The 18,110-nt window shown below is 42.9% G+C and overlaps 1 protein-coding gene across 8 annotated transcripts in view; it reads right to left on the bottom strand.

Moving 5' to 3' along the window:
- The window catches only part of RHBDL2 (rhomboid like 2), a 51,103-nt gene that overhangs the window by 20,916 nt on the left and 12,077 nt on the right, over positions 1–18,110 (bottom strand). For 7 of the 8 annotated variants that reach the window (XM_039244447.1, XM_039244442.1, XM_039244448.1 and 4 more), the window contains 2 exons: positions 6,623–6,889; positions 3,178–3,326 (listed from right to left, as the gene is read on the bottom strand). In XM_039244447.1, the coding sequence (XP_039100378.1) occupies positions 3,178–3,326; positions 6,623–6,868 (395 nt within the window). In that variant the 5' untranslated portion in view covers positions 6,869–6,889. Of the gene's footprint in view, positions 1–3,177; positions 3,327–6,622; positions 6,890–8,839; positions 8,903–18,110 lie in introns of those variants that run through there. The other variant, XM_039244444.1, reaches the window with a different exon arrangement.

Raw genomic sequence — 18,110 nt, 5'->3', positions numbered from 1 at the left:
CATGGTATTGAGAATATCCTAATTCACTCATGTTGAGTTTAAATTTCAATCTTTTTTTTTTTTAAGTAGGCTCGACACCCAACATGGGGCTTGAACTCAACTTCAAGATCAAGAGTAACGTGCTCTATGGACTGAGCGAGCCAGGTGCCCCAAATTTCAATAGGTTTTTAAACAACCAGTCTTGAAATCTTAGGCTATTCTTTAATAAAACAGAGATGGCAAGAAAAACCTCTATTCCCAGTTCTACATTAAAAAGTTGAAAAACAAGTTCACCAGAATGAAAAAGAAAGTATGAATATTAGCTAAATTTTGTATCTCTCATTACTACAGTTTGACATAGAACACATCTGCCTATACAGGTGGTTTTTATTATAGTTTTTAAATAGGTAAAAAAATATATTTTTATTTTTTTAACATTTTTATTTATTATTGAGAGAGTGAGACAGAAGATGAGCATGGGAGGGGCAGAGAGAGGGGGAGACACAGAACATGAAGGAGGCTCCAGGCTCTGAGCTGTCAGCACAGAGCCCAACGCAGGGCTCAAACTCACAAACCATGAGATCATGACCTGAGCCAAAGTCGGACACTTAACCAACTGAGCCACCCAGGTGCCCCGGTAAAAATGTTTTTAAATAAAATCCATATTGTTTTCCTTATCAAACCCCACAAGCATCTCTGGAAAATCTCTGAATGTACTTTGGAACATTTCCACATTACAATAATCCTTAATTTAGTAGCACAAGGCTTTATTTTTTTCTAAAAGAGATTTCGGGTTAAACCAAAAAGGTTAAAAAAAAATATGTGTTGGATCGTCCACAAAGTGCAAGAGCTTTCATATTCGTTTTAGGGATTGTGTTTTGGGTTATAATTTACTTAACAGGCTTTCGGGGCACACCCTGCAGAACAGATTACTTAACTTTACAGCCACGTGTGCACCAGCCACAACTATCACTGTCCAAGCCATCTTCAAAGACATACGAGAAGTAACATGTAATTCAGCACAAAAGAGTCTAGCAAGGACAGTTACGCGAGTCTTATGGAGAGCGCAGATATAAAGAGTATTTGGAAATATGTGCACTTTGTGAATTTGAACAAAGTCAGAGGAAGCCATCCCATCTTATTCTTTGGGAACAGGTTGAGGACAAAGTGACCAATCAAAACAAAAACAAAAACAAAACACAAAGAATGACCCTTAGCATTCTCTCTGCCGCTCAGTAGCAAGTAGAAATGGCATAAAGATGAGATCTTGTCATATACTCGGAATAGAAATACCAATGTTTTTCATCCAAATTTTATCTACCCTTCCAGGTCCAACTTGAATCCAAGTCACCTGTGAAGCCATCCCCATCCCGATCTTTCTTTCTTTCCGTTTCTATTACAGTAGCTAATCCCACGTCCATTTCCTTATCACTTGTCTGCCTCCCTTCGTGATGCTTGAAGAGCTAACGTTGACTTTGCCAACCTCTCTTAGCTAGGGGTAGCTGTGTCCCATGGCTCTGGCTAATGAGATGCAAGTACGAGTGGCACCGATGGGAGACTAGTGAGAGAGCTTCTTTCCTGACAAAAGAGATGGATGTCACCAATACCTGGTACTACCTTTCCCCTTCCTGCTTTTAATACCAAGCTACAGCTGCCAACTTACAACCATGAGAGAAAGGTCAAGGAAAAAGCAGAGATGCCAGCACAGAACCAAGTGTCTTGGCTTCATTAAACTGGTGAATTAACCACATACCTCTGGGCTTCTTATGTGGTAAAGAATTAATCTCCATTTGTTTAGGACCCCATTAGATTTTTGATTACTTCCATCCAAGAGCATTCCTAACTTATACAACCCCGTGTGTGACCTACACAGCCTTGAGAATTCTTTCTGAGTGCTGTATTATGTATCAGGCACTGCAAAAATTACATTATAACCACTGTCTCATTTAATCACAGCAATCTTATGAGGTTGGTAGTAATACCCCACTTTACAGATGTGGAAAATAAGGCACAGAGATGTTAGGTAACTATTCTACACTATAATACTCTATGGCCTTGCATTACTATTTAACTGACTTTTCTCCCTTATAATTTTAAAGTCTTTGAGTACAGAACCACATTTGTTCAGAACACGGTAAATGGAAGACCAAACTGAAAGTATCCATGGAAACTGGGCAGTTAGCAATTTTGTCCTTGACTTGTCAAACCTCAGAGCCCTGTGTCCTGCCATGGATACCTATTTAGCCACTGGCCAGAGTCATCCTCCAGGGTCCAGAGCTGGGTAGGTATCATAGATGAAGTTGGCCTCATCTGAAACCCCAAGCGTTCACTGGAGGAGGTGGGGTCCAGCAGCAAGCTCCTCACTGTCTACAGTGGCCATGGTGAATTGTGGATTCTGAACAAGGTTATAAAAGACTACTAGTATATAAGAAGCTATAAACAAAAACTAATGCCCATTGTTTGTATTATTGCAGATGGACAACAGTATCATACACTCAGCAAAATGGTCATGAATTAATTCTTTTTACGTGTGTGGCACGGGTGGGTAGGGAGGGACTGATGATTCATATCCTAAAGGGAACATTTTAACAACATCAAACAACTAGGAAAACATACGTGTGGTTTAGTAATGATTGGGTCTCTTCTCATTACTGTTCCTATATAATCACCAGCATTAGGCCGCCATATGCAACATTAAGTACATTAGACTTGGAGTTAGCACCAACGGGGTGAGGTTCTCACTCTGCCACATAGCCATGGGACGTGGAGCAAGCAATACATCCCCTCAGCCTTGTACATGAAGCAGCAGGAATAATACCTGCCTCCTAAGGTTGCTGTGAGGATCAGACAAGATATGGTTATGTAAGTGCCTTATCAATAATAAAGCACCAACCAGGGGCGCCTGGGTGGCTCAGTCAGTTAAGCATCTGACTTCAGCTCAGCTCATGATCTCATGGCTTGTGAGTTCGAGCCCCGCACAGGGCTCTGTGCTGACAGCTCAGAGCCTGGAACCTGTTTCGGATCCTGTGTCTCCCTCTCTCTCTGCCCCTCCCCTGTTTGCGCTGTCTCTACCACTCTCAAAAATAAACAATAAAAAAATTAAATAATAATAATAATAATAAGGCACCAACCAAATGTTGGGGGTTACAGGTACTCACAGTCCACCTCCTCCATCAGCGACTTAATATCATTCCTTACCCAGCATGTACCAGCATATAGGAGATGAACCTCCAGGCTTCCTCCCTCTTCTCAGGACTGTAGATAAAGGGGCTCTCCAGGATGCCTGTGTCCAGGGTGATCCACTGTTTCTGAGGCTTCCACACAGCATAGTAAATAAACACTGCCAGCTGACAGGGAGGGGCAGACATGAATGTTAACCAACTTCTGCAGAGAGTGGCCCCATTTAAGCCCACGGGCACTACCTTGGTTTCAAATGATTAGCTCTCAAGTGGGCCATTCCATAGCACGTGCTCAGGAATTAAATTTCCCTGCTGCATATCTGCCCATGTAACTGTGGTCACAGCCTACTTCCTCCAGTGAGTAGGAGCAGCCCTACACCAAATATAAAGAAGATGCTTTCTGAGCCCTCCCTACCCCCTTAAATACCCTCTGCCCTCATCTTTTCATTCCCATTTAGTCTGTCATTTACACGGTAATATTCAGTCACTGCTGGCTTCCAAAGAATAGAAGAAGGAAAGGGAACAATAGAAACTTTACAGCAGAGAAGCCTGGCAAACACAACCTTAACCAAAGGATGAAGGCTCATGTCACCAGGGACAACATGTGGATGTCCCCTACTTTCTGATGTGATATGATGAGACAGGCATCATAACTATCCAATCATCAGACAAGTCCACATTGGGGATAATCTACAGAAACCTGCCCTATTCTCCTCAAGACTATCAGAGTCATGAAAACAAAGACAGCCTGAGAAACTGTCGCAGATTAGAGGACATTGTGGGGACAGGACAACTGAGTGTGAGAACTCTGGGTTGCAGGATACAGAAGGGACAGAAAGAGGACATTAATGGGCAAGTTTGTAAAAATAAATATTAAGGGGCGCCTGGATGGCTCAGCCAGTTAAGTGTCCAGCTTTGGCTCAGGTCATGATCTCTCAGTTTGTGAGTTCGAGCCCTGCATCAGGCTCTCCACTCTCCATGCAGAGCCTGCTTTGGATCCTCTGTCTGTCTCTCTCTCTCTCTGTCTCTTTCTGTCTCTCTCTCTCTCTCTGCCCCTTCTCTGCTCACATTCTCTCTCTCTCAAAAAATAAACATTAAAAAAAATATTTAAAAATAAATAAATAAATAAATACTTTTATTTAAGGGGCACCTGGGTGGCTCAGTCAGTTGAGCATCCAACTCTTAATTTCAGCTCAGGTCATGATCCCAGGGTTGTGGGATCGAGCCCCACATCTGCATGGAACCTACTTGAAATTCTCTCTGTCTCCCTCTGCCTGTCTCCCCTGCTCGTGCTCTCTCCCTCTCTAAAATAAAAAAAATTTAAAATTAAAAAATAAAACATAAAGCTTTTATTTAAAAACCTGATCTTGGAGCACCTGGGTGCCTCAGTCAGTTGCACGTCTAACTCTTGATTTCAGCTCAGGTCATGATCTCACGGTTGTGGGACAAGCCCCATGTAGGGCTCTGCGCTGACAGCTTGGAGCCTGTTTGGGATTCTCTCCCTCTCTCACCGCCCCTCCTTCACTTACTCCCTCTCTCTCTCTTTCACTCATTCTCATTCTCAAAATAAATAAATAAACATTTTTAAAAAAACTGATCTTTCAGAGCACCTGGCTGGTTCAGTCAGTAGAGTGTGTGACTCTTGATCTCAGGGTTCTAAGTTCAAGCCTCATATTGGGTATAGAGATTACTTATAAATAAATAAATAAATAAATAAATAAATAAATAAATGTTTTTAAAAGAGAAACATCTCTCTGAGAGAGACAGGTATCTTTTTTTTTTAATGTTTTATTTATTTCTAGGAGAGAGAGAGAGAGAGACAGCGTGAGCAGGGGAGGGTCAGAGAGAGAGGGAGTCACAGACCGAAACAGGCTCCAGGCTCTGAGCTGGCAGTCAGCACAGAGCCCGACGCGGGGCTCGAACCCACGAACCGCGAGATCATGACCTAAGCGGAAGTCGGACGCTTAACCGACTAAGCCACCCAGGCGCCCCGAGACAGGTATCTTAGCACCTGCTCTATGACCCTTCCTTGGAAAACTACCCTCTCCACAGCACTGACTACAACAGTCATGTTTTGTATGATGTGGCCTTATCCCATTATGCCCCAATTCCCCCCGCCCCCTAGCACTCACACACGTGATTGGACCGTGGGCAGGCCAGCCAATCCATAGGCTGGAAAGATAACATGATAGAGTGCGCCAGGAATGTTGACACATTAGCCTTTTCTTTATCTGACCCACAAGAGGCTAGGTCCCTGTGACAGTTCATTACATGCGTCAGTTTGGCTTTAGGCCATGATACCCAGATATTTGATCAAACATCATTCTGGATGTTACTGTGATGATATGTTTTAGATGAGATCAATGCTAAAATCAATAGACTCTGAGTAAAGCAGATTACCCTCCATAATGTGGTGCCTCAACAAATCAATTTAAAGCCTTAATAGAACAGACTGATCTCCTCTGAGGGAAAGAAAATTCTGACTTTGAGGGAAAGTATGATTGCCTTTGAACTCCAGCTACACCTCTTATCCCCATAGGTCTCCAGTCTGCCAGCCTACCCTAAATTTTGAACTTGCCAAGCTTCTACAATTACATGAGCCAATTCCTTAAAATCAATCCATTTCTCTCTCAATATCTATGTAGAGTTGGATGGATGGATGGATGGATGAATAGACTGATAGTGTGTGTGTGTGTGTGTGTGTGTGTGTGTGTGTTTGCATGTGTACACACCCTATTACCTGTGTTTCTCTAAAGAACTCTGACTAATACCACCTTGATAATGAAGTTGAGACATCAATAGGATAAAGAGGATTCCATTAGAGACTTCCTAATGTCCCTGAAGTCACACGCCACACACATACATCCTCTGCCAATTTCTTTATAAGACATCATGGTATAGGAGATAAAGGTAGGTACGATAAGGCTCAGGACAAGCCCAGTGCTGGCCCAATGGACATATGTGACCTTGGGCAAGTCATTCCACCTCTCTGAGCCTTGTACTCTTTTCTGGAAAATAAAAGGGCTTACTTGATCAGAGTCTGAAATAACACTACCTGCTACCACAGTACACATCATTAGAGGATCCCTTCTTTTTTCCCTACTGAAATGTGGAGGCAGCCTATAGCCTATAGAACCAATCAGTTCATGAGATCAAACCAATTTGTGACCCCAAAATTATTTGGTTTCTAAAGGCCCAACATCTAAAATGAAACGAAGCCACTGAAATTGTAGTCACAGCTGGAAAGGGGACTTGCTTGGAAAATAAAACTCAACCCTTGGCTGAAAGTGACTGGGATTATAGGAAAGACCTAAGGAGGCTCCAGGGAGGGTGAAGTTGAGTTCCGTGTATGCTGTACGTGCCACCACCAAGCTCTCTTCTCTTCTCTAGATGTGATCGAAGCCACCGTATGTTCACAACTCCCCAGTGGTACCCGCACGAGCACCACCACACAGCCCACTCACCTCGGCAATGCTGATGGAGATGATGAACACGGGGGGTGGGAGGCAGTTAGCTCTCTCCAAGTATGTTCTTCGGACCTTTTCAGGAAGCATCCATTTTGAGACAACCCTGTGGACCTTTTTATTCTTGAAGGGATCTTTACCTCCCCCATCCTCTCGCATTTCCTTCTCTTCTTCCAGCTCTCCTTTCATGTCTCTATCCAAATTCAGATTCACGCCCTCCATCTCCAAATCGCGATCAGCAGCCATTGTCCTGGGTCTTCCCTCCACCTAAAAGGGATATGAATATCAAGGAAAAATAGATGACTTTATAGTCTTTGGGCCATGGATCTTTCCTGAGCTGTCTGGTACAACCATTGGTTTCCTAGGCCTTTCCTGTATATTAATAGAAGGCAGTTGAAGATCTGGTATCCACATACTCATAATATCTATACCCTCATCGCCAGCATGTAATTGTGACAAAGTAACAAAGGAAACAAAGGGAAATTCTACCCTTCCTTCACCTCTGCCACTGACTGTCAAGTCAACCATCAGTGTAAAAGATGCCATGGCCATGAAGTGATGCATCTCAGAGCTCAAACCATGCACACCACATAACTGAACCCAGTCTCCTCCAGCTAAAGTGAATGGTCCCCTTTCCCATTTAAATTTTTTTAATGTTTTTATTTATTTTTGAGAGAGAGAGAGAGAGCGAGCAGGGGAGGGTCAGAGAGAGAGGGAGACACAGAATCTGAAGCAGGCTCCAGGTTCTGAGCTAGCTGTCAGCACAGAGCCTGATGCAGGGCTCAAACCCACGAACCACGAGATCATGACCTGAGCCAAAGTCGGACGCTTAACCGACTGAGCCACCCGGGCGCTCTGCCTTTCCCATTTTAGTTTCATCTTGCTTCTACTCCCAGGCCAAACACAGGTCTCAGATTTCTGACTCAGAAACAAAAATGATTTATTGAGCATCTACTGTGTATCAGGCACTATACTAGGGGCTTTCACATCTATTGACTCGTTGGACTTCCACAATAACCCCAAGAGGTGGGGATCTGTAGTCCTGTTTCTAGATAAAAAACTGAGCTGCCCATTCTGCTTCCCAAAAAAGAATCAAACCTACATCTTCTCTAAATTACCAGTTTCTTTTCTAAAATACCAGCACTGCCCATTCTGTAGTACCCTTGAGTTAGGAAGGCCATTCCTCCCGGCACAAGGTCAGTACCCTTGCTGAAACACATCTTCCCAATGATGCTTTGACATCCAAAGCTCTTGGCTGAGCTCCTCCTAATTTCCACAATTATTCCCTTAAACTCAGGGCACCTGGGTGGCTCAGTCAGTTGAGCGTCCGACTTCTTCAGCTCCCGGGTTCGTGGGTTCGAGCCCTGCATCGAGCTCTGTGCTAACAGCTAGCTCAGAGCCTGGAGCCTGCTTCAGATTCTGTGTCTCCCTCTCTCTGAGCCCCCCCGTTCATGCTGTCTCTCTCTCTCTCTCTCTCAGAAATAAATAAAACATTTAAAAAAAGTATTCCCTTAAACTCAATCCTCAACATTCAATTATTCAAGCATTTATTCAGTAAATATCTATGGACCCCTACTATGTATCAGGCCATCATCCCTAGTCCAAAGGGTTGACAATGTAGTAGAGGAGGCAGAAGTCAATAAAAATCATACAAATAATTGTATCATTACACTGTGATAGAGGACACCAAGCAGGTGCATAAGATACCAAGGCAGCATGTCTGTAACAGAGAGGGCTGATCCATATACTTGCTTCTCCCTGGGCCGTGTACTGTCTTTCCCTGTTGGTCTGGTTCTGCTATCTCCTTTAATGTTTATTTATTTATTTATTTATTTATTTATTGAGAGAGAGAGATAGAAAGAGAAAGAGAGAGAGAGAGAGAGAGAAAGCACAAGCAGGGAGAGGGCAGAGAGAGAGAGGGAGAGAGAGAATCCCAAGCAGGCTCCAAGCTGTCAGCTCAGAGCCCAACAAGGGGCTTAAACTCACAAAACATGAGATCATGACCTGAGCCCAAAACAAGAGTCAGGCACTTAACCGACTGAGCCACCCTGGTTAACCATGTTCTCCCGGTTCTGTTATTTTTTACTCCTGGTTAAACTACTTAAATCATTCAAATATTTCTGTGGTCAAAAGGAGGGGAAGGGAAAAAAATAATACTGCAAAGTAGTACATAGAGTACAATCCAATTTTCGTAAAACGGAACATACTGATACACACACAGGAAGAGATCTGGAGAATTAACCATGATTGTATCTGCTTGGTGGGTGGGATTTCACTCGATTTTTGGCTCCTGTGCAGGGGTGGGTCCAGATTTTGCAAAGCCTGAAGTGTAAACAATTTTGGGGGTGGGGAGAGGGGTTCCCTGGAAAAAAATAAAATTAAATTAAAATTATAAAATATAAAAATTGTGGGGCACCTGGAGGGCTCAGTCAGTTAAGCATCTGACTTCGGCTCAGGTCATGATCTCACAATTAGTGGGTTCGAGCCCCGCATCGGGCTCTGTGCTGACAGCTCAGAGCCTGGAGCCTGCTTCAGATTCTGTGTCTCCCTCTCTCTCTGTCCCTCCTCCATGCTCTCTCTGTCTCAAATATAAAATAAAACATTAAGAAAAATTTTAAAAACCCACAAAATATAAAAATTGCAAAAGTGGATACTGGCCTTTGAAGGAGGCCATGCAAGTGAAAGGGACCTGAAGTTTAAGCTTTTATTAGCTTCAGAGGTAGCCTCTGTTTATATTTGATTTTCAAAGTTTGTATTACTATTTTAATTTAAAAAAAAACACACAAAGAGGTGCTTGGGTGGCTCTGTCAGTTAAGCATCCAACCTCAGCTCAAGTCATGATCTCACAGTTCACGAGTTTGAGTCTCGAATCAGAGCTCTGTGCTGGCAGTGTGGAGCCTGCTTGGGATTCCTGCCCTCTCCTCTCTGCCCCTCTCCTACTCAAGCTTTCTCTATTTCTCAAAATAAATAAATAAATAACTTTTAAAAATAAATAAATAAATAAATAAAGCCATCTCTAAGACACCTTGACTTGATCCTAAAGTCTCAACTACTGTACTATTTCCCCCCTCCCCTTTGTGGCCTAGCTTATTGGAGTCTGTACCCCTAACCAGCTGGTCATCTGTATCCCCCATTGGAACTGATCTCCTGAGTTACACCCTTCAAACAAATCTGCTTCAAGGGCACCTTGGTTAAACGTGGCTCGGTTGGTTAAACGTCCTTCCTTGGCTCAGGTCATGATCCCGGGGCTCATGAGTTCGAGCCCTGAATCAGGCTCTGTGCTGACAGCTCAGAGCCTGGATGGAGCCTGCTTCAGATTTTGTGTCTCCCTCTCCCTCTCTCTCTCTCTGCCCCTCCCCCACCTGCAATCCGTCTCTCTCTCTCTCTCAAAAATAAATATTTTTAAAAAGTTAACTTGAGGGGCGCCTGGGTGGCTTAGTCGGTTGAGCGTCCGACTTTCGCTTAGGTCATGATCTCGCGGTTCGTGGGTTCGAGCCCCACGTTGGGCTCTGTGCTGACTGCCAGCTCAGAGCCTGGAGCCTGTTTCAGTCTGTGACTCCCTCTCTCTCTGACCCTCTCCTGCTTACGCTGTCTCTCTCTCTCTCTCCTAGAAATAAATAAAACATTAAAAACAATTTAAAAAGTTAACTTTAAAAATCCACTTAAGTAGTGATGTGAGTCCCAAGATGCAGGCGGAGCACCCTTTGTGTTTGAAAGCACATACCCACGCCAAATCTCACGTACTCCTTCCTCAGAATAATCTGAAGTAAAAAGCAGGCAAGGGTTGTGTCCCCACTTCTCATCTTCAGTCTTCCTAACAGACCTTCTTTCATCCATCTTTCATCTCAACCATATTTTATTCACTGACTACCTTCTCCCACCCTCAAGCCACAGGCATCCCCTCTGCCTGCTTCAACACCACTCTTGTCCCGCAAGTGGACTTCTCTGACTCGGTGACGAGGTGCTAGCGCCAAGGTCACTGGAGGACAGGAACACAGGCTTTGATACGAGCTGGACTGGGGGAATGGCTTCGTCTGAGTTTTCTTTGCAACCCCAGGCAATGGCCACGGGCCTGGCACCAGAAACCGGAGAATGGTGGTTTCGAGGGCATGGAGGAAGGGAGAAAACTGGGGAGTTGTCTGATTTAATGGGTACAAAGTTTCAGTGTGGGAAGATAAAGTTCTGGAGATGGACGGTGTTAGGAGTTTCACAACAATGTAAATGTACTTAATGCCAATGAAGTGTATACTTAAAAATGACTAAATGGTAAATTTTAAGTTATGTATGTTTTATCTACCTACCCCCAACACACACACACACACACACACACACTAAACAATAATGCAAAACTTTCAAGGTCATTGCAAAGATTAGATACAGTGTATCACCAGCACGTGCTTCATCAATTTTATATATATATATATTTTATATGACCCATGGAACCAGATGACTGGGATTAAAACACAGCTCTACTACAGTATCAACTGTAAACTTCCGTAAGTCACTTGAATTCTCTGAGCCTCAGATTACATTTCTTTAAATTGTGGTAATATAGACATAACATAAGAATTTACCACTTTAGGGGCGCCTAGGTGGCTCAGTTGGTTAAGCATCTGACTCTTGATTTCAGCTTAGGTCATGATCTCTCAGGTTTGTGAGTTCAAGCCCTGCACTGGGCTCTGTGCTGACAATGGGCACCTGCTTGGAATTCTCTCTGTCCCTCCCCCACTCATGCTCTCTCTCTCTCTCTCTTACTCTCTCTCTCTCCCTCTCTCTCTCTCTCAAGATAAATAAGTAAACCTAAAAAAAGTTACCACTTTAACCATTTTAAAGTATAAAATTCAGTGGTATTAAGTACATTTACAATGTTATGCAACCATCACCACTATCTAGGTTAGGAACTTTTTCATTATCCCAGACAAAACCTCCAAACCTATTAAGCAATCTCTCCATTCCCATCTCCCTCCAGCCCATAGCAATCTCTTTTCCGTCTCCATGGATTTACTTCTTCTGAGTATTTCATGAAAATGGAATAATACAATATGGGGTCTTTTGAGTCTGGCTTCTCTTACTTAGGAGAAAGTCTTCAAGGTTCATTCCTTTTTTTTTTTTTTTAAGTAGGTACCACATGCAATGTGGGGCTTGAACTCAGAACCCTGAAATCAAGAGTTGTAGCCAGAGATGATGGGTTAAATAGGTAATGGGTATCAAGGAGGGCACTTGTTGTGATGAGCACTGGGCGTTGTATGTAAGTGATGAATCACTAAATTCTATACCTGAAACTAATATTACACTGTAGGTTAACTAACTGGAATTTAATAAATTCTAAGGAGGAAAAAAAAGAGTCACATGTTCCACCTACTAAGCCAGCCAGGTGCCCCAGTTACTACATTCCTTTAGTATAGTAATTAATTAAGTATAATAATAATAAATATAATTAATATAAGTATATACTTAAGTATAGTAATTAATATAGTAATTCTATATTTAACTTCTCAGGAAATTCTCAGATTCCAATTTAAAGTGGGGATAATGATAGAACTTGCCTTGTAGCATTGTTGGAAAGATTGTTGGAGGTAATAGGGGCTCCTGGGTGGTTCAGTCAGTTAAGCCTCAACTCTTGATTTTGGCTCAGGTCATGATCTCACAGTTGTGAGATCAAGCCCCATGTCAGGCTCCTTGCCAAGCATGGAGCCTGCTTGGGATTCTCTCTCTCTCACTGTCTCTTCTCTCTCTCTCTCAAATAAATAAACAAACAAACAAACAAACATTGAGGTAATTCATGGAAAGTACTTAGAATAGTATCTGGCACGTAGGAAACACTCCATAATTGTTAGTTATTATTAGCTATGGATGAGTGGATACACGGATGCACAGATGATGGATGGATGGGTGGTTGGCTGGCTGCCTGGCTGGCAAGATGAAAAGGATGGGCTGAGTTTAGGGCCTATTTTCACACTGCAAGTTACTGGAAATCAACTCATGCTGAATTAATTCTTTAAAATATTTCATTAGGTAGTTTCCGCATTAAACAATAGGTTATATTCAGAAAATTTAGGGAAGAAAATTCCCCTTTCATGTGACTTTTCCCCCAGCAACTTTTCTGAGAAGAAAGTCTTCCTCCCTCTGCTACATCTTCCACCTTCCCACTCACCCAGCTTCCCAGGGACAGACACTAAGTCTGGACCTAACTATTTCATTAATTTTCTTTGAATGCTGTCAACTACTGCCAGTTTTGTGCCTTCTCATGATTGGCAAAACACAGTGTGGATTGGAGACTCAGTGTTTAACTGCAAATATTAAAGCATTAAAAAAATTTTTAATGTTTATTTTTGAGAGAGTGAGTCAGAGTGCAAGCAGGGAAGGGGCAGAGAGAGAGAGGGAGACACAGAATCCAAAGCAGGCTCTAGGCTCTGAGATGTCAGCACAGAGCCTGACGGGGCTCGAACTCACAAACTGTGTGATCATGACCTGAACCAAAGTCAGACATTCAACCGACTGAGACACCTAGGTACCCCTAAGTCATTTTAAAAATGAGTTCAACTAGTGATGTTTAACACTGTATTAATAAACTCTACTGTAAATTGAAATACCATACACAATCACTTTATGAGAAAATAAAATTTTACAATGTAAATAAACAACTTGGTAGCTATAAAAGCTAGAAAACTAAGAATTACATTTCTTCCAATTTTTCTCTTTTCTCCAGATTTCAAACTTTCCAGAAATTTTACAAAGTCGAGCCCACCATTTTAGGTATTTTAGTGAAACGTATTTCCCGAGCTGCAAAGATATCTGAGCCATTCAATTTAGCCAAGACTCACTGCGGGTCTGATTTCTTCCTCGGCATGTACAGTAGACAGATGTGATGTGCAGCTCTAGCTACTTCAGGCTCTGGCAACAGATGAAAATGCTGGTGGCCACTGCAGCATTTTGGTTTTACCTCTCTTCTCAATGACGGTCACACTGTGACTTCCATCCCCGTCTGTGTGCCCTGTTGCTTGGAGACAGGGGCCTCTCCCTGATTCATCTCTCCAACATCTGCTGCTCGATGCTCACAGGTATGCTTTCAGTCTCTGACATTCCCTGTCCCTCCCACTCCTGTTTATCTTCTGCTCCCACGCCTGAATTTCTGAGCACAGTTCACCACCTTGGAAACATTACTAATCAATGAAAAGACTATTCATATGTTGGAGGCTGTGGGAAACAGGTGCAGCCTTTTTGGAAGGCAATTGGGCAGCACCTATTCAGTAGAAAAGCATATGACTTTCTTTTTTTAATGTTTATTTTTGAGAGACAGAGAGAGACAGCATGAGTGGGGGAGGGGCAGAGAGAGAGATGGAGACACAGAATCCGAAGCAGGCTCCAGGCTCTGAGCTGTCAGTACAGAGCCCAATGCAGGACTCGAACTCATCAGGGCCTGAGCCAAAGTCGGACACACAACCGACTGAGCCATCCAGGCGCCCCGAAAAGCCTATGACTTTCAACAGAATCACCCTCCTCCTAGAAATCTATCCTGCAAATGTATTTGAGCAAGTATACAAAGCTATATTTCAAAGATGTTCAGTGCAGAACTATTTATAGTAATGAAAAATCACAAAGAACTGGAATGTATTTCAGTTGGGTTGTTGCACTTTCTGCCCGTTCTAATCCTTAGGGAGTTAGTTCTTCCTTACACTGTGCTGAAAATCTGCTCACCAGCATGTCTGCTCCTGGGTCCAAGGTTTTCTCTCCCTAGGCTAATCTAAGCTTATGCCATTAATTTTGTTCCTGCATGGGCGTGGCCTGGATATTCCATGGGCTCTACAGGTCAAAGTTGGGATAGAGTCTCTGGAGGCATACTTTAGATTACGAGAATTTTTGGAGGCCCAATTAAATAAAGCAGGAGTCTCAAAACAAGTCAGCAATGATTACAATGCATCCGCAGCTATCAAATTATTCACTTGCTGGCTCTCATCACAGTGCAATATACTGAGAGGAATTACTTACTGCCCTGTTTCTTACTCACTAAGCAAAGATCATCCAGGTTTCTTGAGCTTTCTTTAATGTTGGCTTGATGTGGTGCCTCACCTCCTTCCTTTTATCTTTAGCAAGTGGCTGTCAACTCTGTTGAAATCTCTCTCTCTCTCTCTCTCTCTCTCTCTCACACACACACACACACACACACAGATCAAAACTGGATGGCACTGTTATGAAAAGTTTTCATCCTACCAATATGGAACAGTGAGGGTGGATTGTTAAAAAGAACGTTGGAGGAGTAGAAAAGACTCATGTTCTTCAAGTTAAAAATGAAGATATTCCCCCTGTGCACCAAAGACCTTCTCTTCATGGCTGCCAAGTATCCCTTTTGTTTAAGTTGGCTCCATGCCCAATGTGGCCCTCAAACTCACAACCCTGAGATCCAGAGTCACATGCTCTATCAACTGAGCCAGCCAGGTGCCCCAGCAAGTATCCTTAAGAAAAGGAAAAGTGTGGTGGCTCAATTGGTTAAGCGTATGACTCTTGGTTTTGGCTCAGGTCATGATCTCATGACTTAAGTTCGAGCCCTTCATCGGGCTTCATGCTGTCAGGGCAGAGCCTACATGGGATTCTCTCTCTCTCTCTCCCTCTCTGCCCCTCCACTCTTTCTCTCTCTCTCTCTCATTCTCTCAAAATAAATAAATAAACAAACTTAAAAAAGAAATTAGAGGAAAACTGGAAAGAACTTCCTTACATCCTGTCTTTGTTTGGAATAAGCATTGCTGATGATATGAATCATGGGGCCATTGTGTTGGCCAAGGATTGGAAAGGGTGGGGCAATGCTCATTTACCCAGAACACTCTTCTGCCTTAAAAAAAAAAAAAAAAAAAAAAAGCAGAGGGTGCCTGGGTGGCTCAGTCAGTTAAGTGTCTGGCTTTGGCTCAGGTCATGATCTAGCATGATCTAGCGGTTTGTGAGTTTGAGCCCCACATCAGGCTCTGTGCTGACAGCTTGGAGCCTGGAGCCTGCTTCCGATTCTGTGTCTCCCTCTCTCTGCCCTCCCCTACTCACGCTCTGTCTCTTTCTCTCAAAAATGAACGTGAAAAAATTTTTTTCTTAATGTAGAGAGAGATTTCCCTAAGGAGATTTACACAGGAGATCCTTGACATTGCCAAGAGATTTTTCCAAAAACCTTTCAAGAGCCTTCGAAACCATATAGTGTCTCCCAAAATTATGTTATAAATTTTAGCCAGAAAATTTTAAGTGATTACATTTCGGATCCTAAATATCTTCTACAAATGCAAATGTAAGCTTATTTATAAGGTTTGTTATGTAAGGAGTATTAATTAACTATGTTCAACACTCTGCACCCAAGGTCGCAAAGAAGAAAATAGAAACTTGGTCAGTTAATTGTGCCTCTTTTCACCTTTAAGTAAACTTTAACCTCTCTCTTGAAGACCAGTTTCTTCACTGGCTGAAGCACTCACTAAAACAACTTGCCAAGGCACTTTTCCTTGGACCTATGTGACACACATCATACATCTCTTGGTATCAGAGATCCTAGACACCGCTGAACTTGACATCCCATGCCAATTTATCCAAGACTTCTACTTGTGGCAAAACATAAAAAATAAAAGTCACTTTCTCAAGCCTCTTCACTTTCTTCTCATTTCTATTTCTGGCACTATCGAGTGATTTATTTTTAGAAGCCTTTTCTATTCCAACAAGAAACAAAGAGTTTAGTCACAACATGCAGGTTACACAAAGGCTGTAACTAGTAGGGAATAGTGAAGCCACGTGAGATGTCAAAGTGGAATGATGGGCCTGGCTCATTAACTAGTCAATGACTACCAAAGTCATTCAGTTCACATTCACTCACAACGGGCCTTTGAGGGTAACTAATGAAATACAAAATCTGTTAAGTGTTGAATCTGCAAATGTCAAGGACTCCCAGTATATTCTTTTGATAATGCTTATATAATGCTCATTTGTCCGGATTCTTGGAGAACCCCCAATCTCATGAACCCTGGTGGGCAGCAGGGACCACTTAGCACTACAGAAGGTAAAAACTCCCAATCCTCACACTTGCAGGTCCCTAGGCAACTGGGGTTCAGGTATGTAACGTGGGCTTGGTCCATCAGCTGCATTTGCTTAGGATTTTTGAGGCTGGTAAAGTTCTTTCCAGTGGTGGCTATAAAGCAGTGGCAACAGTGTCCAGTGTCCAGCCTTGTGATTGGGGTCAGTTAGGTATCCAGCGGCCAATGCCAGCTGTATCTTGGAACAGGCTGCAGCAATGAACACGAAGCTATAGCAGCAATAGGGCCATTTTCGCCTACCTGGCTCTGTGATGCTTTTGGTGTAGTAGTTCTAGGTGCCTGACTCCCTTTGTGTCAGCTTATTTCCCAAACCTTGTTTCTGCACCCTTGCAGTGATTTTGTAACCTACCTGTGATACTGTGAAATACTAAGAAACAAATATTTTCCCACCCAGTTCCTGACACAGAGCTCCTAAAAGCTTTGGAATTTCCTGAGTGACAGGGGTGGGAGGAACTTCTTCTATTATTCATTATAAGCCCCTTTCAACCACACCAGAGTTTATGCTAATGAAGTGACTCTAGGTGAATGGGGGCTGGTTGCCTACGGAAATAGCCATGTGATTAGAGGTTAGAGAGTTTGAACTTTCAGGCCCATCTCTGGGAATGGAAGAAGGGTTAGAGATGGAGTTTAAGCACCGATGGCCAATAACCAATCATGCCTATGTAATGGAACCTCCATAAAAACTCTAAGCAAAAGGTTCAGAAAGCTTCCAGGTTGGTAAACACAGTGAGGCGCTGGGAGAACAAAACACTCAGAGAGGGCATGGAAATTCTACATCCTTTCCCGCATACCTGCCCTACGCATCTCTTCCGTTTGGCTGCTCTTGACATGTATCCTTTATAATAAGCCAGTAATAATAACTAAAGCCCTCTCCTAAGTTCTATGAGCTGTTCTAGCAAATTATTAAGCCCAAGGAGGTGGGAGTCACAGAAACCTCAAATTACAGCCAGTTGAGCAAAAGTATTCGAAGTCCAGACTTGCAACTGGGATTTGAAGTGGGGAGCTGTCATGTAGAACTGAACCCTTAACCAGTGGGGAAGTTAGTGGCAGAATTGCGTGGTGTGAAAAACCCAGATATTTGGTATCAGAAGTGTGGATAGGAGTGGAGGAATAGTTTTTATTTTCCTACCCAATGTGTTTTCAATAAAATTTATTTACTGGTGTAATCATCCAGAATCACTCTCTGCCCTTGCAACCAAGAACCTAATAACACCTGAATAGCCAAGCAACCCTTCTACCTAGGGTCTTCCTATTACAAGTTAAATTAATTTCTTTTTTTTTTAATGTTTTATTTATTTTTGAAAGAGAGAGAGAGACAGCATGAGCAGGGAAGGGTCAGAGAGAGAGAAAGATACAGAATCTGAAAGAGGCTCCAGGCTCTGAGCTGGCAGTCAGCACAGAGCCCGACGCGGGGCTCGAACCCACGAACTGCG

Source organism: Hyaena hyaena, unplaced genomic scaffold, assembly GCF_003009895.1.
Source record: "Hyaena hyaena isolate Hyena2069 unplaced genomic scaffold, ASM300989v1 scaffold_237, whole genome shotgun sequence".
NCBI lineage: Eukaryota > Metazoa > Chordata > Mammalia > Carnivora > Hyaenidae > Hyaena > Hyaena hyaena.
The sequence above is the reverse complement of the archived record's forward strand: the minus strand, read 5'-3'. Positions and strand labels throughout refer to the sequence as shown.